Source organism: Oratosquilla oratoria, chromosome 10 (genome assembly GCF_046742065.1).
Source record: "Oratosquilla oratoria isolate Oo_2021 chromosome 10, ASM4674206v1, whole genome shotgun sequence".
NCBI lineage: Eukaryota > Metazoa > Arthropoda > Malacostraca > Stomatopoda > Squillidae > Oratosquilla > Oratosquilla oratoria.
Genome location: NC_134786.1, coordinates 9,435,571 through 9,462,819, shown reverse-complemented (window position 1 = coordinate 9,462,819; position 27,249 = coordinate 9,435,571). Strand labels below are relative to the sequence as shown.

The window sequence follows — 27,249 nt, the reverse complement described above, 5'->3', positions numbered from 1 at the left end:
TCCAAATTTTGTCCTCACAAGCAGTTACTGTACAGCTTACTGTACATGTTCCACTGATTTTCATTAAGAATGTTACAGGTATCAGAATTATGGTAATCTCAGTTGTATGCCCTTACTCATGTAACATGTTTGCATGAGTTGTATTAATGATAAGTTTGTAAAACTTAACTTTTTTTTTATCTCATGCAGAAATTGATTGTGATATGGCACGTGAACAAGAGGAAAGAAAAATGATGGAAGACGCGAAGATATGGTTGGCTTCCGGGAAGGTGGAAGATGTACCTCACTACAAGACTGGTGCCAATGCCTTACATGTAGCAGCTGCTAAGGGATACATTGAGGTTATGAGGTCAGTTCTCACAGAAACTTGCACTGTCATAACACTCATCATTTAAGGTAGTGCAGAGCAATGGGTAGTTATAATATAATGGCATTTTACACTGTTGTATATTTTTGCATAATTTGTCACAGAATACTGTATGTTGTGTTCTTTAGCAGGTACATTTATAATTGTAGGTAGTTAATTTTTAGGAGGTAAACCTTTATCCCTTGTATTCCTCTTAAGATGTGCAGAGAATATGTGGGTGGTATTCTTACTGAAACTATAGGTCTTATGTTTAGGGGAAAGAGGAAGAGGTAGTAAAGGATAGATAAAAAAGGTGGCAGAGATAAATAATAGAGGTGAAATAGTGGCACAACATTCCTCTGTGAGTGAAGATCTAATGTAAAGGTGACACAAAGTGCAGCAAAACTTGCTCGTAGTTTTTGATTAGTACGGTTTAGTACTGAATTACTCTACCAAAATAAAGGTCATCTGGAGTTTATGAATCTTGCATGTTAACCCCTTCACTCCAGGCCAAAATTTCGTGGGCAGCATTAGCTGCCAGATGTGCAATGTTGCGTCATAATACTCGCATTATAAAAGATAGTCACCGCTGTATTGCTCATTCTCTCTTTCACCCGTGAATTTTGATAACCATAGAAAATATGATGAAGCCAGTTTACAGAGTATGGGGGTCACGCAGGTACAACTATAATAAATATAATCAAGACGCCGACATCGGCATCCTCACTTTCCCACTTCCTCACGACGCCTACGTAGGCGTCATTGTATCTAAGGGGTTAATGTTAAAGACCAGTTGGTAATTGCTTGTAAGGTATAGCCCTAAAAAGAAATTGGTCTTGAAAACTGCCAAGGAGTACGTAGGAGAGTCTAGGGATGTGGAGTGATCTGGCATTGCATGAAACACAAACGCACACCCTTGGCCACTAGAGATGGAGTGTGGGTAATTGTGGTTTAATTCTTTCTCAGATCAGTTCAGTCTTTTTGGATGTGGTTGATAGGAGGAGCTTTGGTCTACAAGGTTTCCTTGTGGGTTTTGTTTTCAGGATGGGAATTGTGTGCTTTTTAAGATTATTGGGATTGTGTGCCAAGGAGTGTGTTTTTCCTGTGTTGCTTTTGGGGCATGGTGTCTTAGATGTTAGTTTGATTCTGGAGATTTACTCATCCCCATTTTCCAGTGTCGTTTCTGATGAAGGGCAGGGTAGCTTCTGTGTCTAGCTAGATGTTGCATATCTTTTGGGTTATTTCTCACTTTTTTTATTTATTTATTTTTTATCTTTTGGGTTATTTCTCATATATATATATACATATATATATATAAAGAAAACAAAGGCACAGGTGTGAACAAGTGTCATTTTTATGTATGATTGCAGGATGTTATTACAAGCAGGGGCAAATATAAACTCTCAAGACTTCGATGGATGGACTCCACTACATGCCGCTGCACACTGGGGGCAAAGACAAGCAGTAGATGTATTGTGTGAACACAGTGCAGACATGTCTATACGAAATTGTGTTGTAAGTAATTTTTGATATCGGTAGGTATTTTTTCTTACCCAAATGATCATATTGTTGAAAGTGATAGAAAAGGGAGGCACTATTATTTTTCACTTGTCTGCAGTTGATTATATATATATTAGTTATTGCTTTGAGTTTTGCTGACTGGAAACCTGCAGCTCCACAGTAATCATCAGTCATTGGGCCTGTCCATAAATCTCTTTGGGACTAATGATAATTGTTGCCTTCAGTTTTACTGTCTGGAAACTTGGAGGTCTACTTTTGATAGTTTTAATTGTTATATGTGTACCTCCCATTCATGCCTTCGTATTACTTTCCTACCTGACCTCTTGCACTTTCAAAGTTATAATTTTCTGTCTTTTCATGATATTTCAGGGTCAGACTTGTATTGACGTGGCTGACCAGAATTTGTTAGGATTATTGAAGAATCTAAAAGCACAGTATGATGCCAAAAAAACAGTTAAGAGAAGGAAGTAAGTATTTCTTTAGTTTGGATCATAAGTTGAGGAAGGAAGGGAGAAGGCAGAAGATAGGGTGTGAGTGAAGAATGGCAGTGTATGGATGATACTCTGGTGCATTGAAGGGAAAGGGTGCAGGATGGGAGGGTGGTTATGGAGAGGTTGTGTGTGAATGATATTTTGATGCAGCCCAAATTAGATTCTCCCTGTCTTTTCTCTTTCTGCATAAGGGGATGGATATGGGGGTCGCTGATTAAATGAAGTAGCCTTGCTGTGGACTTTCATTAGCCTTGCTGTGGATGTGCTGTGTCTTGTGACACTGCTTCTGACCCAGGGCAGTGGGAGAGATGCAGGGATGACCTGTCATCCAGGAGGAGTCGAGAAAAGAGGGAGGGAGATGTGGTGAATGTGAATGGAGTATGTGGGGATGCAATGGGTGGGAGTGGATTTATGCCTTTTGACTTTGGTTACCTCCCTTATAACGGGGGAAAAGGCCTGTGTCATATGTATATTTATGTTTTGTTTTGTTTTGTCCATCAGGCTACTATAATTCTTTTACACATTTGCTATCATACTAGTGGAGGATGATGCTGTTGTATAATTGAGGTCTCTTAAACTGGGAATGAATTTGCCATTTTTTTAATCTTGGGGGGGGTGAGGGTCTTCCCATGGTTGATTACTTGTATCCCAGAGTTACCTATAGGGAAAGGGGTATGGAATCGTCTAGCATTTTTAATGTGAAATTCTAAGCCGTCTTGTATTTTTCCCCACAGGTTATCACCGCCACATCGTGACCATAGCAAGAAACCAGAGAGGAACACAGATGGTATGTCAATACAGGATGAGGATGATGATTCCTCTGATGTGGGTGAGTGTTGTGGCATAGGTGTAGTACTAATTCTGTCTTGGCCAATACACCTCAATCCTGTACATGGTGTCCATGAATACAACATACTTTATAAAATGTCAGAGACTTGAGGTACAATTCATTTAGAGAAAAGTAAATTACAGAATGTGCAAGTGCATATACAAGCCTGTCTTAAACACACATACACACACACACAGGACTTATTAAAGTGGGACAGAGGAAAAACAAGAGGACATGCAATGAAACTCAAAAAGGATAACTACAGAAGAGACCTGAAAAAGAACAGCTTCCCACACAGAGTGATAGATATATGGAACAAATTGGATGAAGAAATAGTGTTTGCAAACACAATACAGGAATTCAAGAACAAATTTGATCTTGCGAGATACAAAAACTGGTCACCACGAGCATAGTTCCCCTTCACACACACACACACACACACAAACAAACACACACACACACACACACGCACACGCACGCACACACACACACACACACACACACACACACACACACACACACACATGAACACACACACACATGAACACACACACACACATGAACACACACAAACACATGAACACACACAAACACATGAACACACACACACACATGAACACACGCAAACACACGCAAACACACACACACACACACACACACGAACACACACACGAACACACATGAACACACATGAACACACACACGAACACACACATGAACATACGAACACACACATGAACACACGAACACACAAAACATATAAAATTGGTGGAAAGGAAGTAATGAAAGTTGGTTTCAAAAAGGACCTAGGAGTAATCATCACCAAAGACATGTCCCCAGACAAGCAGATAAACAAAATAGTTGGAGAAACCTACAATATACTAAGATCAATAAAGGTGGCTTTTAATTACTTTGAGGTAATGGTAAAGAAAATACTAATTACACTGATAAGACCAGGATTGGAGTACACTGCGACACTACAGACACCCAGTACAAAAAAGAATGTAAGGGAAATAGAAAGATTCCAAAGAGCAATGACAAAGATGGCCCCAACACTTTCAAAATTGACATATGAGCCAAGATTGTCTAAATTGGAACTACCAACTTGGAACAAAGAAGAGAAAGAGGCGATCTATTGGCCATTTACAGAATCGTGAGTCATGGAAGTCCTTGACAGAGAAGACTTGCTTAAGTGGGATAGAAAAAAAACAAGGGGGTATGAAAAGAAACTCAAAAAGGATAGTTATAGAAGAGATCTGAAAAAAGGTTTTCCACACAAAGTGGTGGATGTCTGAAACAAATTAGATGAAACAAGAGTGTATGCAAACCACCATATATGAAATTAAGGACAAACTAAATGTTATGAGGTACAAAGATATGTCACCATGGGCATAGCTTCCCATCGTGTATAATACAACTAGGGAAATACACACACACAGAAATGAGAAATACAGAAAAGGAAAACTTGTTGAGGAGTTTCTTGGCTTTCGTAAGGCGGTTTTCTTGGGCCTTGGCAGTGTAGTTGGCCCTTGTGCCTCTTGTATGAGGAGTAGCGAAGATCCTCATCCAGCTCTTTCTTCATAGTCACCACACCAACGCCCATCTCTCACGCCAAGGTCTGCATTACCTTGCATGGATCTTGCCACACCTTTTTTTGTAGCATCTTGACAAATTTTGTTGTATGGAGAGTCGGAACACCAGCTATGATCCTGCTAGCCACTGCTTCCACATACCCATCACAGTTTTCCAGCTCACATCTTGGCCTTCATGGTATTCAAGGAGCACTGAGCTGCAGCTAAGATTTCTGAATTTTTGAATCCAGCGTGAATCCTCATGATGCAGGTCATTCTCTTCCAATATTCCGGTGCTTTCCAGTTGTCCATGCATGGCCTGGATAGAATCACAAACTGGATACTAAATGAATGTAAACAAGAACAAACAGACAAAATATATAGAATAACAAGTTGCTCACTCAAAGAAGGAAAAATACCAGAAGACTGGTAAGATGCTGATATTGTACCAATATGTATAGGAGGAAACAGGAAGACCCAAAGCAATGGAATTTGGAAAAAGTAAAAGTAAAAAAAAAAAGTAAAAAAAAGTACATACATATACCAAAGGCTTTTTCCCCCGTACAGTGGGGTAGCCAAAAAGAAAAAGGCATAGAAATCACTCCCACCCATTTCATTTCCCATATATTCCACTCCCCTCCACCCTTCTCCCTGCATCCTGTCCACTGCCCTGGGTCAGAAGCAGTGTTGCAAGACACAGCACATCCACAGCAAGGCCGCTTCATAAATTCGGCGACCCCCCACCTCTCCATCCCCTCATGCAAAGGAAGTAAAGAAAGTGGAATCTGAAAAATACTTGGGAGTTATCATCACAAATAACATGTCCCCTGGTAAACAAAATTGTTGGAGAAACCTACAACTTTCTAAAATCAATAAAAGTGGCCTTTACTTGGATGAAGAAATGATATAGAAAATACTAGTCACACCGATAAGGCCAAAGTTAGAGTACACAGCAACACAATGGTCACCCAGTACCAAAAAAATGCAAGGAAAATTGAGAGAATCCAGAGAGCAACTACAAAGATGGCCCAACACTTTCAGAAGTGTCATATGAAGAGAGATTTTCAGAACTAGAATTACTTACTTTGGAATAAAGAAGAGAAAGAGATTATTTGTTGATTATCTACAGAATCATGAGAGGTATGGAAATCATTGATAGAGAAGACTTGATAAATTGGGATAAGAGAAATACAAGGGGACATGGAAGGAAACTCAAAAAAGACAGTTACAGAAGAGACCTGAAAAAGAACAGCTTTCCCCACAAAGTGGTGGATGTATGGAACAAACTAGACAAAACAATAGTGTGTGCAAAACCATACACAAACTTAGATCAATTTAGACACTGTGAGGTACAGAGACGGGATACCAGGAGTGTAGCTCCCCTTCCCGTAAGATAGAACTAAGTAAATACACATGCACACACTCATGAAAGAGCAAGACTTCAGGTCTAGAAGGTATAAATGTAAAAGCAAGGGAAGTTTTAAATATTTTTGGGTCATTGGGTGTGACAAAAGAGATGAACATTCTGGCAGACAGTCAGATCAGAAAGGTCATGCATTTTCAACATTTTAAGGTTTTACTCAAGAGTGATTGATGTGCAGCAAGAGAGAGGAACGGGTGGACAGTGTTCCTCAACCTAGAGAAGGCTTTTGATAAAGTACCTCAGTCAATTTGTGTGGAAATTGGAGCACATTGGAGGACTAAGAGGCAAACTACTCAAATGGATGAGAATTTATTTGAAGGAAAGATGCATAAGGAGAGTAGTAAAGAATCGGATGTTAGGATGGAGAGTAGTAATGAGCAGAGTCCCACAAGGGTCAGTGTTTGTACCAGTAATGTTTCTCGTCTTTGTCAATGGCAGTGGACAGGGTGCAGGGATGACCCGTCATCTAGGAGGTGCTAAGATGGGAGGGAGGGTGTAGGGGTGTGGAGTGTTTTTGGGGATGGAATGGGTGGGAGTGATTTTATGCCTTGTCCTTTTTGGCTACCCCCCTTGTAAGGGGGAAAAAGCCTTGGTATATGTATGTATGTATGATGCAGTGAACAAGCCATGCCACCATGTTTGCATGTGAAGCAAAAATTACGAGAGGAGTGAAAAATGAGGACTGTTGGCGATTACAAAAGATCTAGACACTGTTTGCATGGAGCCAAGAATGGAAACTGAACAGTAACAAATTGTGGATAGAAGCTTGAAGTGAGACAATTGAAATGTGTGAGAAGTAGGATAGGGGTTACCAGGGTGGATGGAGTGAGAAATGAGGTGAGATGAGGTGGTAGGCAGGGGTAGTAAGGGATCTCGCAGATAGAGTTGATAAAAGAATACTGGGTGGTTTGGGCACATGGAAAGATTGAGTTAAGACGAGCAAAAACAGTGTGGAAGGCAGAGGTGGATATTGACCTTGAGAGGAAGATCAAGACTGAGATGGATGAATGGGGGTGAAGAAGGTTTTGGTTAGAAGAGAAATGTCTGTTGAGCAGGGAAGAGAGGGACAGGGCAGGAGGTTCATGTTAGTGGAGAGTGACTGCAAATGGTCAATAAACTGGTAAAGCCTGAAAGGATTTCGTGTAATGAAGCTTTGGCTGATAAGGCCATGCTTTAGTTATGCTGTGTCATGCTGTATTCCTTCAAACCTGGGGAGTGGGCAAGTGGTAGTGATGGGTCCTTATCCACAGTGAGGGGAAAAAAAAAAAAAAAAAAAAAAAAAGTGAGAGAGAGAGGGAGAGGGAGAGGGAGAGGGAGAGGGAGAGAGGGAGAGGGAGAGAAGGAGGGAGAGAGAGAGAGAGAGGTGGATGGGTGTGCCTTGGATGGCAACCTTGCTTGTAAGGGGGAAAGAAGCCCTTTGATATACAAATAGATGAGTAGATAGTGGAGTCATTTCCTTTATACATAGTTTATTGATACTTGACTAAGTACTTGGATAGAGATGAAGAGAAAGAAAATTATAGTAAGCATTAATGGTGTTTGAGTTTCAATTTTACCATCTTATGGTATCTTATATGAAGCTTATAGTTAAGAGTAGAAATGGTATTTTCTCTCTCCTCTCCATCTCTCTTCATCTCCCTCTCCCTCCCTCTCCCTCTCCCTCCCTCTCCCTCTCCCTCCATCTCCCTCTCCCTCTCCCTCCCTCTCTTCCCTCCCTCTCTTCCCTCCCTCTCTTCCCTCCCTCTCCTCCCTCCTTTCTCCTCCCTCCCTCTCCTCCCTCCCTCTCCTCCCTCCTTTCTCCTCCCTCCTTCTCCTCCCTCCTTCTCCTCCCTCCTTCTCCTCCCTCCTTCTCCTCCCTCCCTCTCCTCCCTCCCTCTCCTCCCTCCCTCTCCTCCCTCCCTCTCCTCCCTCCCTCTCCTCCCTCCCTCTCCTCCCTCCCTCTCCTCCCCCCTCCCTCTCCCCCTCCCTTCCTCTCTCTCTCTCTCTCTCTCTCTCTTTCTCTCTCTCTCTCTCTCTCTCTCTCTCTCTTTCTCTCTCTTTCTCTCTTTCTCCCCCTCCCCCTCTGTTTGTCTCTTGTTGTTTGTATTTGTGTACACCTAGTTGTTGTGTATAGTGTCAGAGCACTGTTCATCAGGTCCTCTCTCATTTCCTTCATTTGCCAAACCTTACCTTATTCTTTTGTAGTGTTAGCTTGGTTTATATTTTCATCTGACTTATCCCACACGTCAACACTTCTATGTGAAAAGCTATAATTCCTGACATCTTTTAAACACGTTTGTTTTTTACCTTCTCTCGATCTTTCTTTTTGTATCAGAAATTCTATTGTGTCCTCTTTCTCTAAACCTGTTTCCACCTTAAACATCATTATATTGTCGCCTCCCTCACTTTGTTTTTTCAATCTTTCCTCGTGTATCAGGACATTAAGACCAGGGATCAACTCTTGTGTATGTGTGCGCGTGTGTGCATATTGTGTTGGTGTGCCAGTGTCAATGTCTTTATCTTGTTTTCTCTACACTCATAAACTATTTGTTTCATTACCTGATATTGGTCAGTTTAACTGTAAACGAGACAAAATTGGTGTTGTGGCAAAGGCCTGTGGTAATCACTGATTGTATACCAGATACAAACCATCTCTGTAGTCATTACAAGAAGGAAGGTATGTCAGTTACAAGAATGTTTTGTAGTGGTGTTTGTTTTTGTTTTTATTTTTATATTTTATTTTATTTTTATTTATTCATTTTTTTCATTAACTTTATTTTTTATTTTTTTGATAAATGAAAAATTCGCTTCACAGTAACACTCTCAGGAGTTTCGTGTTTGTTTTCGTAGGTATTTTATTTCATTGGGGTGTTCATGCCCTAGTAAAGAAAGAAAAAAAAAAAAAATGTCCTGACCAGGGGGAATAATCACAATACTAATAACATGGTTAAGCTTAAACCACTTCTGTTACAGTATTTCCAATCCAGACAATGCAAAAAGAGACTCATTTCCACTACAGTGAATACAACACTTTTTAGGAAGAGGAAAACTGGGCAGAAATTAAATGTTACCCCCCTGGAAACCCGAGGGTGTTAATTTGGAGTAAGGGTAGCCTTACTAATTGCATGATTTTAGTTACACTCGTGTATTGCCGGGTTCGTTTGTGCCAATAGTGAAATTAATATCTTTTATAGTTGTGGGAAGACCATGGAATTGGAAATAATATTTGTTGGAATTGAAACTCTAAAGTGTTGCTATGGCAAACCAGTGTTTCTTCGGCACTGCTTGTGTAGGCCTCTGATATGAACCAACAATTATTGCTTTTTCACGCTGCTTTCCTTGGACTTTGAATTGTGTATGAAGATGAAAGTAGTGAAGAATCGTCAAGTAGTGACTCTAGCTCTACATCCTCTGGTTCTGAGAGTGATGGTGATAGTAGTGATAGTGACACTAGTAACAGTCAGGAGGATATGGTGGGTAAGTGTATTAATGAAAAGTCTTGCTTTAAGGCTTGGTACCACCACAGAACATTGGAGCCTAGCTTGCACACTTTACACAGTAGTTTGGAGTGCTACCATAGGCCTATTTTGCAGGAGAATGCTCGGTTTTATTTTGAAGCTAGTCTCACACGAGGGATGCTTTTATGCACTTGGAAGAGCATTAGTGGATTAACCTTTTTGATACTAATATTGTCTTAAATGATGGGGTACAACACTAGATTCTGATCATTCAAGTCATACAGAGGTATGGGTGTAGTCTTCATTGATTCACACATCAGCACCCTTGAATAAGGCAGCTTAGTATTGAATCGTACATTGCCAGTACAACTGATAATCCTCATTTTTTTAATACACAGTGCTTGCATCTGCCAGAAACTGCTAGTCCATCAGTAAAAATAATGCAAAGACAAGAAAAGTGTTCAGATGAAAATAATGGAAGATTCCATATGAAAAAATAGGTTTCTCGAAATTTGTTTTTCATTTTTCTTCATTGCCTTTATTTCCTCAACAGAGAAGAAGAACAAAGTAAACAAAGAAAACGCAAGCATATCACCAATCATCCTACCTAGTACGCCAGCCATTAAGAGGACGGTACCGAACCAAACCAGAGTGGATGAATCGGAAGCCCAGTCTTGGAGAAGAGTCGTACCCGCTCGTACCAAACCTCCTTTGGAAGATAAGAGTAAGTGGCTCTTAAGAGATGTTAGTTACATGTGCCTTGAGATCCAACATATACCAGAGGCTCCCCCCCCCCCTTTTACAAGGGAGGATGCCAAAAAACAAAGGCATAGAAACCACTCCCACCTATTCCATCCCCTACATACTCCCCTCCCCTCTACCTTCTTTCCTTCAACTTATATTGGCACCTCCTAGACGATGGGTCATCCCTGCATCTTGTCCACTGCCCTGGGTCAGAAGCAGTGTCACAAGACTTATACTAGAGGCTTTTTCCCCCTTACAAGGGAGGTAGCCAAAAAACAAAGGCATAAGATCCACTCCCACCCATAACATCCCCACATACTCCACTCTCATTCACCCCCTCCCTCCCTATTATTGTGGCTCCTTGTGCCATGAGATCCAGTGATGGGAAACCTTTGGCCCTATATGGGCAACAAACTGTTTTGGGGCTCTTCCATAGATATCTGGGTAGAAGCCTTTTTCTCTTTCTTTTCTTTCTTATAAGGTGCATCGTTTGATAGGTAGAAGTCCAGTAGGCCCTGGTAATCAAATCAGAATTGTCGGGTATTAAGCCAAACAATAGTAATGCTGGGTAAATCACTGAATAGGTTGAAGGCAGTGTGGGAAAAGATTGCCTACAAGATTGGATAAAAAGGCCATACGAGATGTTGATTTTACTTAAAGTGCGGGAAAAACACTTGGAGACAGAGGAGGGCTCTAGAAGTTGGTGAGTGAATTTGACAAGGTTGGTTCAAGGAGAATATGAAGTAATTGTCATTGATTACTTAAATGCGGAGGCCAGAAACTCTTTTTCTCTTTCTCATCTTGCCAACCAATCTATACACCAACAGATGGCTTCTCCCTTATAAGGGAAGTAGCCAGCCAGGGCACGCACTCACTCCCACGCAATCCGCACCTATGTGTCACCCGGCACACTTCCATGCATTACCCATTTCCCTTATATCGTAGCTCCTTCTGGAGCTACTAGTCTACCTTTAATTTATTATTTTATTTTATATATTAATTTATTTATTTGTTTTATTCTATTCATTTATTTATTTTTATTTATTTATTTATTTATTTTATTTATTTATTTATTTTTTTCTAAAGAGAACTGAATTCTAGTACCTTCCCCCCCAACATCACTCTGGAGACCTAGGAACTAACCCAGGCCCATACACATCTCTCACATACATAAAGGGACCAATAACAGGTACCTGCATGTGGTGGTCCTGTAAGATGGACAGTGAAGCTTCCCATTTTCAGAAGCTGTCAAATACCTTGCCTCCATCAAGAGGTGAAGCCATGAGGGGCTGGCACTCACTCTCTGGAATGGGTTCAAGATTTCTGTCAACACAGCCTTTCAGTCACCCCTATCTCTTGCCCTCTCTCTTCTCTGCTCAACAGACATTCCCCTCTTGCTCAAAGCACCTTTGATCTCATCTGTCTACCTCTTCCTTGATCGTCCCCCAAGTTCACCCTATCTACCTCTGCTGTCCACATGTCTTTTACTAATTTTTCTTCATTCATTCTTTCCACGTATCCAAACCATCCAAACCAGTGGACTGACTTACTGACAGTCCATTGGAAAGAAATATAAAAAATAAGGGATACTCTGATGGTAACTGACCCACACTAATATCAATAAATCAATCAAACCTACACTAATACAGCACAAACAATAATTCAGCATAACTAACACCACAGTTGGATGAAAGAAAGAGTTGAGTAAGTGAAACTATATATTTTGATTGCTAACTGCAATCCTCTACAATAGTACGAATCAAAATATAGTTTCGCTTACACAACTTTCTTTCGTACGACTGTGGTGTTAGTTGTGATTTACAAATGTGTTACTGCATATCTCACCAGTGAATAATTCAGTATTTTACAGAGACCTATGGGAGGGTCTGGAACCACTAGTTACTATGGTATTGCAAGATTTGGTTTAATAAAAATGTAAGAAATAATTATTTTTGTGGTGAATTTGATTGCACAATTAAGATTTTTTATTTTCTTTCAGACCAAAAAGAAGAAGTGTCGCGTACTATATCCTCACCTGTAAAGATAGATAATAAAGAAACCGAAGATAGTCAGGACGTCACCTTACGTAGAGCACAGTCATTAGGGAAAGGAGAAAGGTAAAGTTCATTTGCAGTTTTGTATTAACCCAATTTGTGTAATTTGTTTGATTTATTTATTTATTTTAAGTATATAGTAAATAGGGCATTAGAAGCATTAGTAGTTACAGCTAGTTTTGAAGCAGTATTATTATTATTTAATTTGATTGTTTTTTACTTTTTGTTTATACTTAACTACAGACTACACAAATGTTGGTATGTTTCTTTTAGTATAAAGTGAAGGGATTTGTTTGAAGAGGATTATGGGTGGAGAAAGAAAATGAAAATGGCTTTGCTGTTGAGGTATAGAAAGCAATGAATATGTATAATCCAGTAAGGCTCAGCTTTCCTCTTATGTTGGATTGAATAATTTGGCATAAGCTAAAACAATATTTAGTGACTACTGGACAGTAATGGACTGCTCGAGATATTTTTTAACCTAAGTCCAATTGGAAAAAGATGGAGCTAAGGTGAGAGGGTAACGAGGATGGTGAATGGGAATGGGAATGGAATGGGCAGGAGTGACTAGCTTTCTTATATGGTTGAAGAAGCCCTTGATGTATAGATTGATAGGTAGTCCAGTAGGCCCTGGTAATCAAATCAGAATTGTCGGGTGTTAAGCCAAACAATAGTGATGCTGGGTAAATCACTCGGAATAGGTTGAAGGCAGTGTGGGAAAAGATTGCCTACAAGATTGCATAAAAAGGCCATAGGAGAAATGTTGATTTTACCTAAAGTGTGGAAAAAACAAATTATGGGGGAATGGATGGGAATGTGTACATGGAAATCATGGTGCATATGCTATTGTGGAGAGGTTACGGAGAATTGCTAAAAAGTGGAGTTGGGAGTTACTATGGGGTTGTTACTATTTGTGTACTGTGTTTAAATCTTTTCAGTATAGATATGAATTGGCAGAATATGATGAATTATTTGCTAAAGTAAAGCATTGAATAGGACAATGGCTGCCAAAAGAAGTATAGGTAGATTTTATACATTTTATAATGAATGTTAACAAAGTTCTTCCAGGCCGTAGCTAAGAATGTTAAAGTTATGTGCAATGGCAAAAGGGGATGAGCCTTCTTAAACAGCGGGCACCCTTGTTAGTCAGTAGGGAGATGGGAAACCTGATAAAAGTGTGGAGGCATCAGAAAGGTAGAGGTGAGGGTAAAGGAGGTAAGAGTCGAAATAAAACAAGGTAGAGACTAGGAATTGGAACCCAACTTGGTGTTTACAGGTGGTATTATACTAGTGGATGGGAGGATTGTGTGAAGAAGTGACAGTATATGAGGAAGTGGGTGAGAAATTGTAAATCCCTGGAAAGCATCTTTACAGTGAAAGGGCCAAATGAGATCTAAAATATCTCAACATGGTACTACTAAGCTGAATGAAATAGTTTGGCATTACCCAGGACAAAATTGAAATTGTATAATAGTGAAGGGATTAAGAATAGTAGGGAACAAGCATTTTGCAAACAAGAGTGAATCAGGAAAAGAAAGCTGAAGTCATTGGGAGTATTTAGTAACTCAAGATAGGATGCTCACTGGCTGAGCTGGTTAGGGCGTCATTACTTGCGGTGAAAGTCTATGGGATGGCGGTTCGAATCCTGCCACCGGCGAAGTTGAACCAAGGGCATGGTTAATTAAATTCCATGCTACAAAGCCCTTTGTGAGGGGCACCATCCAAGCCTTCCGGATGGGGATGTTTGTGATGTTAAACCATATCATCATCAAGATAGGATGAATTATACTTCATTTGTTGATAAAATTGGAACATATCCTTGGGTACATGAGTGTGTTGAATAGTTGCAGATGTAGAGATTGTAAAGGGGATATTTAAGGAGGGTCATAAAAGTCTTCAGTCATAAAAGAATGTTATGTATGTTGTTCTGATCTGCAGGGGAATCACTGAAATCCCGAAGATGTTTATTGTTTAAAGCTTGCAGTCAAAACAGGGCAGGGTTGTATGTAGTTGATAATGATGAAATGGACTAGGCATTGTGGATTTAGAAAAAAAAAAAATGTCTAGGGGTAAGGAGCCTTTTGGGTATTGTTACCAAAGTAAAGATTATATAACATTAGAGAAAGGATTTAGACTAAGAAATGAAGGTAGAGTGAAGGGTTTCGGAGGATCATTGATCATGAAAGAATTTTACGAACTGGCATATGTGTGCCATTGGTCAAGAGGAAATTGATTTGATGTTGGAATGGAGCCAAGATGGGGTGATTTGCTCTTGGTTGCTCATTCTATGCATGTGGTAGGTAGGGGTTATGAGGAAGATGTACACAAAGGTGATCAAGAGGAAAGCTTTAATAGAAGAAATAAACGACCTGTGCTTTGGAATGGGAGCAGAATTGTATTCTTGTCGGGCAGTAAATGGTGAAGTTCTGAATGGGGATAGGCAGGAAAGACAAAAGATGTGGCAGCATATGGAGAGATGTTTGAAAGAACAAAGATTGGAGTGAATGCACAGGAACAAGTAATGATATTGGAATAGAGAAAGAGCACATTGATGGGGGTTACTAAGTTGAGCTTATGGAAAATGTAAATAATTTTAAGGTGTTAAGGATGGAATGTGGTGAAACTTTAGTGTAGATATTTGTTGGCACGAAAAAAAAAAAATTGTAATTTCAGTTGTGATGAAATGGGTATACCTTCAGATGATTACATTTATAAGTGTTTGTTAACTCTAAGTAATCTTAAGTAATTAAATTTGTATTGATTCAAACTGGATATTCATGGTAAAAGTTTTTCAGGACTTAACTGTGATCATGTGATGTTTTTTTAATGAACTAACCATGTTAACCAAATTGTTAAAAGAATTTTTTGATTGGGAAGTTTCTTAACCAGTTTCTAAAACTTATTTTAACTAATTTTTATGTACTGCAAATTTGAAATTATTTATTGTACACGCTCGTCAGGCTTTAATTGCTAATATTCTTGTGTAAATACACAATTGTGCAGATATTTACTTGGCTCTAGAAAATATTTGCTTCAGGTGAAGCATAGGCAAGATTGTTGAAATGTTTAACCAATATTAGAAAGTTTGAAAAAGTATAAAACAAAGTGTTTGTCAGATGCTACAGGTTTGGTTGACTCCGAAAGTTCATGCTATAGTAAACCTTCACTATGACGAATGAATTGAAGAGAGAAGTAGTTTAACAGAGCTAGAAAAACTCTGAAGATGGGTGATCATTATAGATAGGTATTTAAAGTAGTATGGTGGTTGCTCTGAAAGGGCAGTTGTTATTGTGCATGTGGAACCTGATATAGCACCTCACTTGTGATACCTCTTGATGATGGTCTTCTTGTGCTCCTGTAACTATCACAGGCACACTGCCTTACAATAAAATACAGTGAGACTGATGTACATTGTTGGGTTCTTTGTGACATTTTTTTCACAGTGTACATGTGAACACAGTTTGCTTTCTTATACAAATAGCAGCAATATTTGGTATTGTCATAGTTTTCTTGGGGAAGTTTCCTTTCTATAAACACCTCCTTGGCTCTTTTTCAAGGTCTCTCTTGTCTTGTCCTTGGCCTTAAGAATGTAGTGAAGGGTGGATCTTTTACAGCCAGTACTTCTCCTGTAGCCGAGTCCATGGCACACCTTGTAGTTTTTTTTTTTTTTTTTATCATTTCCAGCTTCTTGGTACATCTGTCTCTGTCTGTTTATATACCAAAGGCTTTTTCCCCCATATAAGGTAACTAGCCAATGCATACACCCATCCTTCAGTACTCGTTTTGTTGCCCTTCTTATCTTTACTTCCTGCCTCCCAGCCACAGAAGCAATGGAGCTAGACACAGCATCTTCACAATAGATCCCCACAGCTGAAACTGGCTTACTCCTTGTGCTTCATTACATGGTGACTCTCCCCCCCCCACCCCTCCTGTCCACTTAAAGAAATACTGAGAAGACAAGAAAAAATCCTTTCAGGCTTTGTTAGATTACTGTCCATTTACATTGAGTCTTCACTCGTGCCTATCTCTTGCCTTTTCCTGTCCCAGCCTGACAGACGTTTGCCTTGTGCCCAAGGCCCCTTTCACCGGATCCATCCATCTCATTCTTGTTCTTCTTAAGTTCACTCTGTTCACCTTTGTCTTCCACACTTTTTGCTCATTTTTCTTCACACATTTTTTCCTTGTGCCAAAACTATTCCAGTATTCTTTGTTCAATTATATCTGCCAGCTTTCTACTTTGGCTATGGTAAATCGGTGGTAGTTTGAAGCAGATGTGCAGGGTCACTGTACATAAAGTGTACTTAGTACAAATTGACATTCCAGTTCCACCCATTGCACAGTCCACCATCTGCCTCCAAAAGCTGCACAAAACAAAGGTGTTTGTACTAGAGTCTGCCCCTTTTTAATGAACATCATTTGTTAGATGTGGGGTGTCGTTTCTAAGGTATTTAGAAATCTATAAAGCTGAATTTCTATATATTGAGGTTTGTTATAGTGAGCATTTACTGTAAGTGGTTTTTAATCTTGTTCAGATTCGTGAAATTGTTTTGATAGTGCATTTGGCTAACACTTTGATAACTTGCCAGAAGGTTCCCTGATTGATAACCTACATTCCCACAATAGCTTTCAATGGTCCTTGGACCCTCCAATAGACATCTTTGGGAAGAAACTTTGTTGCCAGTTGTAGTACTATTGGTATGTTTTGATGTCATCAGGTATCAGGACAAGGAAGAGGAGAGCAGTCATTGGTTGTCAGCTACTTTTATGTTGAAATGTGGGAAGGGGATGGTAGTTAAATCAGAAAGAGGTCTTGGGCCTCGTATTGAAATTTGAGTGACGCACCTGCCAGGTGACACCTCCAAATGGTGATAATGTTGATAGAAGTGGAAGATAATCCTGTTCGTATGGAATACAAAGTCCATTATTAGGAAGTTGACCAGCTGAGGGGTGTACTCACCCAGTCCCACAGCCATCAAAAAACTATTTGTTTTCCCATTTTATCTCTGCACCTTGTGGATGAAAGAGGCAGGGAGGGAGGTAGGGGTGGTGAATGGGAGTGGAGTATGTGGGGATGAAATGGGTGGAAGTGGATTTATGCCTTTTAGACTTTGGGTACCTCCCTTGTAAGGGGAAAAGGTCATGGTATGTAATATGTATGTATATATGTACATACATATACCAAAGGCTTTTTCCCCCCTTGCAAGGGAGGTAGCCAAAAAGAAAAAGGCATAAAAACTATTCCCACCCACTCCATCCCTAATACACTCCCCTCCCCTCCACCCTCCACTCCCCTCCACCCTCCACAGTCCAAAATTTCTTCTCGGAGGGATCCGTGGGAGAGCCTGAGGACCATTGTCAGGCACTGTGGGGTTGTGGGTTTTGCAGTGAGGGAGGAATAATGAAATTAGCTTAAGTTGTATGGGCTAGTGACAGACACCTGCTTTCGGTGGTCGTGCAAGATGGATGGCAGATAGAATAATATTCATGTTACCCATTTCCAAATCCTATCAACCCTCTCATTCCCTCTTAGAGGTGTAGCACCAAGGGGCTGACTTTAAATTTCTGGACTGGAGCCAAGATATCTATGTCGGCTGTATTTCTTTCACCGTTTCACATATGGAGAACTAGCACCCTGTGATTCCTCTTCACTTTCTGTTGGTGACTTGGAAACTGTTGTCCAGGAATACGATGATGAAAGTAGTCCAAAGTTTCTTCCCAGAGAGATATATGGAAGAGCCTGATCATTGCCAACCAATTTGGTGCTGTGTATTTCTGGTCAGTGAAACTCGAGGCAGCTATAATTGAGGCTACACACGTATACAGGGACTAACGGCGGGTACTTCCATATGGTGGTTTTGCCAGAATGACGGCAAAGCTGCCCTTTTACGAAACCTGTGAACCTTCTCAGCTCTTATCAGGAGGTGCCTCAGGGCTGGCACTTAGTTTCTTGAATGTACCCAAGATCTTAATCTATCAATCTCCACTGAATTACTTAAAACTTTGTCACACATGGAGAGCTGACAACAGGTGACTGTTCCCCTTCCCCTACCACTCTCAACCAGGCGCGGATCCAGGAATGTTATTTGGGGGGTGGGGGGCCTGAACCGATAACCGATACTTGAAACACGCCGATGTTTTAACCCCAGAAACCTAAGTCTGTTTTGCTTGTAATTGTATGTAAAATCATATATAATTCACAAATATAATTCAAATCATAAATTTGCACTAAAAAGTGTTTATCCAAAGAGAATCAAACTTGAGATGAGTGAACAATGGTAATGGACCATTACCATTGTTCTTCATACTCAGAGCGTTGGGGGGGCCCCTGGCTCCCCCCCTTGTATCCGCGCCTGCTCTCAACCAAGGATGGGCAAACACAAACAACAGTCTGATGTCTCTTCCTAGAGAGAGATCTGTGGGAGGGCCCCAGGACGATTGCCAGCCGCTACGGGACCGTGGGTTTTCTGTGAATAGAAACTCGAGGGAACAGTCGACATTTATTCTTACAATGTGAAAGCAAAAACCACATGAATTTATTGATTTATTGATGCATACGATAAATGGTTATTTAAATACTTTTGAATTGATAGTTTTCTCATTGTGATGGTTATAGAGTGTAATTTTTTATTTTTTGTTTATTTGTAATAGTTCCCACCCCCCCTTTTTTTTCCCCCCTCGCCCGAAGTGATACTCTATAAATTGTAGCACGATAGTATTAGACATTTTACTGATTTTGTTCCTGAGATTTCTCTTTTGGGGATTTTGTGTACCCTTTTTTAGAGTATTAAATTTGAATGCATATTAAACTAATGCAAAGACTGCCAAGATATTTGGAGCGTGACAATAAATACTTCAGAGGTTGAATGTAGGACAGTGCTCATGTTGCATGTTTTGTTGTGGCATGGATGTTTTGTGATTCTAGTGTTCTGCTGGTCAAACGAGAGAGGTTGAAGGCACAGTCTTGTCCTGCCCTCACTCAGTGGCAGGATGGAGTAGGAAATGGAGGAGGAGGGGGCCTGGGAGACAAAATCGGAGGAGGACATGAGGATACACAAAGTTTCACATCATCAATGTCTTCTATTTCTCAATCTCAAAAGAACCCCTCGCCACTTTCTTCCTCTCGCCTGTCGTCTTCAACAACAAACCTCCCAACAACGTCTAATTTATGCTCTTATATCTCCACTGTCCCCAGTTTAACTACAGTCACGACCACATCACACACGTTAAGTTCCTCGAACCATCCCACGATATTCACCCATCACCCACCTCTGACAACATCTTTATCCACATCCTCCATACCTGCCAGTATGCCTCTCACTGTCACATCCTCCACTGTTTCCTCCTCCTCCTCCTCCTCCTCCTCCTCCACCTCCAACAAAGGCCTGCAGTCATCTTCAACTGGAAGCCTGGCACCCACTGTCGGTACTAACACAACTACTAACAAGGACCCACGACTGCTTGCTCGATCTGCCTCCCTCAAAGAGCGCATTCAGAGGTAGGCTTTGGATGCAGCTATTCCCCCCTTGAATGGTGCAAAGGAATGGTGGATTGGCATGATGCTACCATTCAGAATCTTTTTTTCTCACTTCTGACTGAAATGGACTGGCTGATTAGATTTTCTTTACCTAACACGGGAGTAAAAATTCTGCTTCTTGCAACCAGAAACTAAGAAACATTTGGGGTTCTAAAATAGGATGTATGTATATAAAACATTATATCAATATCTAGTTTGTGTATATGCATTATGTATAATATGTAGGTGTAAGCTACAGTGTGTGTATGTGTGTGTGTTTGTGTTGTGTGTATGTGTTTGCGTGTACAGTGTTATATGGAGCAATTGAAGCTTTGTTGGTTGGAAATTACAATGTTTATACATCAGTCCTAGTGGGTAGACTAGGAAAACAAGGTTGAATTCTAGTCTGTCAGAATGTGCATGGCAAATTCCTTCCTTTCTTATACTGTAGTAGTCTCCATCAGTTTTCCTTTTCACTTAATAGGTTTGATTTTGGTGGAGGGAAAGCCATTCGGAAATTCTTTTTTACGAAGCTGTAAATGGAATGTTTTCATAATGGTATGTTGTACTTAAACATGTTGAATAAAGCTCGGCATTAGAAACGACGTATATATGGATACAGAAGTTGCAGGTATACCTGAATAATCTTGCATAAGTTGGAACTACAATAAAGTTGAATAATTGGTATGCCTGGTTGTAAGTACAACCAGGCACTGCATCACACTGAAGAAACTGTGAAGGAGAGATTTAAGGATGATAGTTGAAAGGAGGGATGATAAAGATGAACTGATCAGCAATCCATTTTAAGTGGAGATTGATGTTCAGTCATGAAATGTGTGTCTGGTCTATAAGGGTGTTGCTGAAGTCAGTAAAATTATGCCTACATAAATTTTGGGCATTCAGCTTCCCACACGGGCCTGGATACAGAAGGTAGTTCTTTGTCTTTATTTGAGTTCTGATTGTAGAAAATATATATCTGCCAATGATTGGTCCATGCATGTGGTTGTCTTGCAAGAAAGAAGTTGGAGAATTGTATCCCAGCTGCCTGTGTTAGAATTAGAAATGAAGAGAGCAAGTGGTTTGAGGTAAAGGTGGGACTTTGCCAGGGATGTATTATGTCACCTTGGAAGTTCAATTTATACATGGATGGGGTGGTGTGAGAGGCAAGGGTAATGGACCAGGGGTTGGAGAGGATTAAAGAAAAGGGAGAAAAATGGGAGATGAGCCAGTTGTTGTTTGCTGATGACACTGCGCTTGTGGCAGGATCAGAGGAGGGATTGAGGAAGTTAGTGAGGGAGTTTGGGAAGGTGTGTGAAAGAAAGAAGTTGAAGAAATATGTGGGTAAAAGTAAGGTGATGAGATGTACAAGGGGAGAGGGTGTTAGCAAATTGGAAGTGAGTATTAAGGGAGAGAGACTGGAAGGAGTGGATAGCTATAGATACTTGGGTGCAAATGTGGGGGGGAAGGGAGGAGTGGAAGTGGAGGTAGAATGTAGATTGAGAGAAGCAAGTAAATGCCTTCGGGGAATAAAAAGTGTAATGAGAAATAGACATTTGGGAATGGATTCTAGAGATTGGGTGTGAGTGGATTTATGGCTTTGTAAGGGGTAAAAAGCTGTTGGTGTATTCATGTATGTATGAGTAAGCAAGCAAGAAAGTAAAGTGTACGATAGATAGAATCACAATGGTCTAGAACAGCGTTTCTCAACCTTTTACCCATGCATAACCTTTAGAATAAATTGTATGTCACAAGGAACCCCCCCCCACATGCATGCACGCACACACACACACACACACACACACACACACACACACACACACACACACACACACACACACACACACAAAAACAAGCCCTATCTTTCTCATTTTATTTTCATCATAATAATAGGTTAGATAAATGTCTATATTACATTATTACAATAAGGACCCTTAGGGTTCCGTGGAACCCTGGTTGAGAAACGTTGGTTTAGAATGACTACAAAGTGTACCCATGGTTAACAACAGTTACCCAACCAGCAAGTGAACAAGTGTATGGGAGAGAGAGATTCACAGTGGTCTTGGATCACATAATGTACTCATGATTGACAACAATTACCGATCCAGATGAAAACTAAAAAGTTTTGTTGACTCATCTATGGGCAGTGCTAACTGTAAACACACACACACACAACTAGGTAAATACACACAAGCCAATCGTTTGCTCAAGGGGGATAGGAATGGCTTGTAGTGTTAATTAAAATTTTAAGGCCCTGAATGGGGATTAATCTTGGGTCATTGTTGTCATGAGCCATGGAAGTAAAGACGTGACCAAACCACTTCCGTGTGACTGTGTGTTTGTGTGACTGTGTGTTTGTGTGTTTGTGTACTTGCTATGTGACCTGTGCCCCTTCCATTCATTGATTGGTCAGCTTGGTGCTCTCCCCCTCCCTCTTTCCTCCTCCCTCCCTCCCTTCCTCCCCCCTCCCTCCCTCCTTCTCCCTCCTTCCCCTGCCCTCTTTCCTCCTCCCTCCCTTCCTCCCCCCTCCCTCCCTCCCTCCTTCCCCTGCCCTCTTTCCTCCTCCCTCCCTCCCTTCCTCCCCCCTCCCTCCCTCCTTCCCCTGCCCTCTTTCCTCCTCCCTCCCTCCCTTCCTCCCTCCTTTCCCTGTCCTCTTTCCTCCTCCCTACCTCCCTCCTTTTCCCACCCTCTTTCCTCCTCCCTCCCTTTCTTCCTCCTTCCCCCTCCCTCCCTCCTTCCCCCTCCCTCCCTCCTTCCCCCTCCCTCCCTCCCTCCTTCCCCCTCCCCCCCTCCTACCCCCTCCCTCCCTCCTTCCCCCTCCCTCCCTCCTTCCCCCTCCCTCCCTCCTTCCCCCTCCCTCCCTCCCTACCTCCTTCCCCCTCCCTCCTTCCCCCTACCCCTCCCTCCCCCTACCCCTCCCTCCCCCTACCCCTCCCTCCCTTCCTCCTTCCCTCCCTTCCTCCTTCCCTCCCTCCCTCCTCCCTCTTTCCTCCTCCCTCCCTCCTCCCTCCCTTCCTCCCTCTTTCCTCCTCCCTCCCTCCTCCCTCCCTTCCTCCCTCCTTCCCTCCTTCCCCCTCCCTCCCTTCCTCCCTCCTTCCCCCTCCCTCCTTCCCCCTCCCTCCTTCCCTCCTTCCCCCTCCCTCCTTCCCCCTCCCTCCTTCCCTCTCCCTCATTCCTCCTCCCCCCTCCCTTCCTCCCTCCTTCCTTCCCTCCTTCCTTCCCTCCCTCCTTCCTTCCCCCTTCCCTCTCTTCCTTCCTCCTTCCCTCTCTTCCTTCCTCCTTCCCTCCCTCCCTTCCTCCTTCCCTCCCTCCCTTCCTCCTTCCCTCCCTCCCTTCCTCCTTCCCTCCCTCCCTTCCTCCTTCCCTCCCTCCTTCCCTCCCTCCCTTCCTTCCTTCCCCCTCCCTCCCTCTTTCCCCCTCCCTTCCTCCCTCATTCCCCCTCCCTCCTTCCCCCTCCTGCACTCTCCCCATCCCTTATTCTATTCTCTCTCTCTCTCTCTCTCTCTCTCTCTCTCTCTCTCTCTCTCTCCTTGTCAGTAGTGGGATTAAACTTTTTGAACAAGGGATTTTCTCACTCTCTCTCCACCTCTCCCCCCCTCTCTCTCTCTCTCTCTCTCTCTCTCTCTCTCTCTCTCTCTCTCTCTCTCTCTCTCTCTCTCTCTCTCTCTCTCTCTCTCTCTCTCTCTCTCTCTCTCTCTCTCTCTCTCTCTCTCTCTCTCCCTCCCTCCCTCCCTCCCTCCCTCCCTCCTTGTCAGTGGTGGGATTAAACTTTTTGAACAAGGGATTTTCTCACTTGGCCAGTTTTATGCAGATATCACTTAGAGCCTGTATAAGCTAATTTTTGATTGCCAGTTTGCAGAGTTAATGAAATTTCAAGAATGGGTTTGTAAGAACTGGCTGAATCCCACCACAATCCCACCACTGCCCCCTTCTCTCTCTCTCTCTCTCTCTCTCTCTCTCTCTCTCTCTCTCTCTCTCTCTCTCTCTCTCTCTCTCTCTCTCTCTCTATCTCTCTCTATCTCTCTATCTCTCTATCTCTCTATCTCCTCTCCTCTCTATATCTCTCTCCTCTCCTCTCTATATCTCTCTCTCTCCTCTCTATATCTCTCTCTCCTCTCTACATCTCTCTCTCTCCTTTCCTCTCTGTATCTCTCTCTCCCCTTTCCTCTCTGTATCTCTCCCTCCTCTCTATATCTCTCTTGCCTCTCTCTCTAACTCTCTCTTGCCTCTCTCCTCTAACTCTCTCTTGCCTCTCTCCTCTCTATCTCTCTCTTGCCTCTCTCTTCTCTATCTCTCTCTTGCCTCTCTCTCCTCTCTATATCTCTCCCCTCTCTATATCTCTCCCCTCTCTCCTCTCTATCTCTCTTGTCTTTATCACTCACTCTCTCTCCTCACTCTTACTCTTCTCACTCTCACTCTTCTCACTCTCACTCTCCTCACTCTCTCCTCACTCTCTCCTCTCTCTCCTCTCTCTCTCCTCTCTCTCTCTCCCTCCCTCCCTCCCTCCCTCCCTCCCTCCCTCCCTCCCTCCCTCCCTCCCTCCGTACAACTCCACTTCAGCAATAAAGTATTATCCCTCAAAGACAGAAGTTGTGGATACGTGAGTAAATACAGTCCTAACCTTCAACCTCTCAGAAATATACACAAGAATGCAAGGACACAAAAAATAATGTACGTGTCAAAATGGGTATACATTGTATAGGTAGAAATGCGAGTAAGCGGAAGCAAAACTGCGATAGGGTAATGGCAAACTTGAGCATTGAAAATTTTCAGTGCAATAAGTATGTATAAAGTAGAGAGGAGATGTTGTGAGTCTGGTGTGGTGTCTTGAGTTTTATTTGATTAGACAAGGTCCCAGTGTGAGAGACTGCAACAAAACCTGAAAAAAACCCTCAAATGTTCCATATTGGGATGCAAGAAGGCAAATGAGGATGTAAGTGATAGAAAAATATGAATGAATAAAAGGTGAGTGGTGTTTTGGAGGGATCATAGCAGGCTTTGGTAGTCTGATTCTATAGAGCAGCATTTCTCAACCTTTTTACCCTTGCGTATCCTTTAAAATAAACTGCATGTCTCAAGGAACCCCTGCACAAAAAAACCACACATACTGCATCTTTCTCATTTTATTTTCATCGTAATAATAGATTAGATAGGATGATCTCTATATTAATTTATTACAAAATAACCAAGAATATGTCGTACGTGCTTAATTATATTACGTATATGGAATTAGATAAAAAATCAAAAGTGCATTAGCTTATCTCACTTGTTCTCGTGGAACCCTTTAGAGACCTTTTGTGGAACCTTGGGGTTCCGGGGAACCCTGGTTGAGAAACGCTGCTATACAGGTATATTTGTGGATGACAACAAAGTGATACAAATAGTAAACTCCAGCGTAGTCATGCAGATAATGGTTCTCTCAGCTTGTCTGCCATTACCCGATAAGTGTTAAGTATGTTAAACAAGTTTTTACTACTTTCATTCATGAAATGTTTACATATTATTTTAAACAAGTTTCATGACTGCTTGCAATGTGATTAGATTTTAATGATCCCAAGAAAGAGCATCATAGTATAGATATATATTTAGATTAAAAGAATATAACCATGAACAATGATTTTGAAATGGGAAATAGTTAAGTTTTATTATATATATATATATATATATTATTATTATTATTTATTTATTTGGGGGAGGGGGCAAGGATAGTACTATAAAGATGACCATCCAATATAATTCTACGACACTTGTTAGCTTTTAGGGGTCTTTTTTTCCAGGATGTTATTTTTTGTATGATTTGAGGTTCCTTTTTATTAGTTATAGGATTAAGTTTGAGAAGTTTTTATGTTACAAATTATGGAAGGAAAATTTGCTTTAATTAAACAGTGCATTTACTTAGCTTCAGGATGAATTTGGTAGTGGTGTCGTGTATTTAGCAAAAACTTGGATCTTTCTAGCAGTTCTACTTAGATCTTTTACAGTGTGCATGATATACAAGGTAGACTGGAATGTTTGAAATTTGTTAAGTTGAAAATGACTGAAATGTTTGAAAATAGTTGGATCCTGTGTGTTTTATATTGCATACAAGCTAAGTTAATACTCAGATTTCATACCGCATAGTTCCTTATTAAATGTATAATGTTCAGTGTAATACCAGACAGTTTGGTTCATGGAGTGTTGGGGAATAGGTTCATTATTCATCAAGGACACAATTTTAGTAACAAGTGTTTTCCAGATGGGGGGGGGGGAGACTTAAGAATTAAATGGGGAATGCTCTTAACCAAGCATGTTTCTTAGTCCATTTTGTGTTTGTTTAATATAATTTTTAATATGAAATAGAGTCCTAGAAGAAACATCAGAAGTGATATATATTCATGCATCCCAGATAAACGTGTTGAAATTGGTCTTTAACACAGAACACATCAATTAGGCATCTACATCGAATTTGTCATTGATGGAGTAAGAAACTCATGCCTTTCCACCAATGCCTGCACTCTAACCCTGCTTCACTTGGTATTTCATCTTGTTTTTCATTTGAGAATGTCCTTAGATTACTTGTTTCCTTTTTTAAAATGCAGGTGTATTTTATTTGTATTTTCTTTGATATGCTTAATGTTTTGTTTCCTTCACTAGGATATTTGTAGCAGTAAATTTTATTCCTAGTCAACTTTTTTTTTTCTTTTTTTCTTTTTTTAATTGTGTTACAGTGCACTAAGTATGAAGCCAATAGATACAATCAAAACATGCTTGTATGCATTCCAAAAATTTTGTTTTATGGATATGTCACATGTTTTGCACCATATTTTGGCATTATTCTTTTGTAATATAAGAATAGTTTTTGGATGGTATACGTATTATTAAAGATGTTAATTTTATTACGGGTGTTTTGCTCAGGAACCATGTCGACAGTATGGTACGAGTCCCTGTTATGTCTGAGCCGGTCACCTCCACTGCACACAATGCCAACACTTCACCGCCTGCACGAACAGTTGGCAGGTAAGGAAGGTGGTCATGCTGTCTTTCGGATGACCTAGTTTAATACTGTATTTTTAGTAAATGTATTCGACACTATATGGTTCAATTCCACAGAATTTTAACAGTTTTGGTGTTGGTTCCTCACATAGCTACCACCACCAAGAAGAGAGTAATGGTAAACAAACTGTGGGAAGGAGTCCTCTTTATACATGTTTTTGTATTTAAAAAAAAAAAAAAAAAGATTACCAGTGGATGATATTACATTTATTCATTTACAAGTTTCTAGAACCATGACATACATTTGCATATTCATAATGTCTTGTGAAGTAATGGTTAGGGAAGGAAAAT

At 41.0% G+C, this 27,249-nt stretch overlaps 1 protein-coding gene across 8 annotated transcripts in view; it reads left to right on the top strand.

Moving 5' to 3' along the window:
- Mbs (Myosin binding subunit) overlaps positions 1 to 27,249 on the top strand; it is a 374,604-nt gene that overhangs the window by 174,519 nt on the left and 172,836 nt on the right. For 5 of the 8 annotated variants that reach the window (XM_076191445.1, XM_076191441.1, XM_076191438.1 and 2 more), the window contains exons 4-11: positions 190 to 349; positions 1,717 to 1,861; positions 2,237 to 2,334; positions 3,093 to 3,187; positions 10,172 to 10,342; positions 12,362 to 12,479; positions 19,339 to 19,911; positions 26,821 to 26,922. In XM_076191445.1, coding sequence (XP_076047560.1) covers positions 190 to 349; positions 1,717 to 1,861; positions 2,237 to 2,334; positions 3,093 to 3,187; positions 10,172 to 10,342; positions 12,362 to 12,479; positions 19,339 to 19,911; positions 26,821 to 26,922 — 1,462 coding nt within the window. The remainder of the gene's footprint in view (positions 1 to 189; positions 350 to 1,716; positions 1,862 to 2,236; positions 2,335 to 3,092; positions 3,188 to 10,171; positions 10,343 to 12,361; positions 12,480 to 19,338; positions 19,912 to 26,820; positions 26,923 to 27,249) is intronic. The other 3 variants (XM_076191443.1, XM_076191444.1, XM_076191439.1) reach the window with 2 other exon arrangements.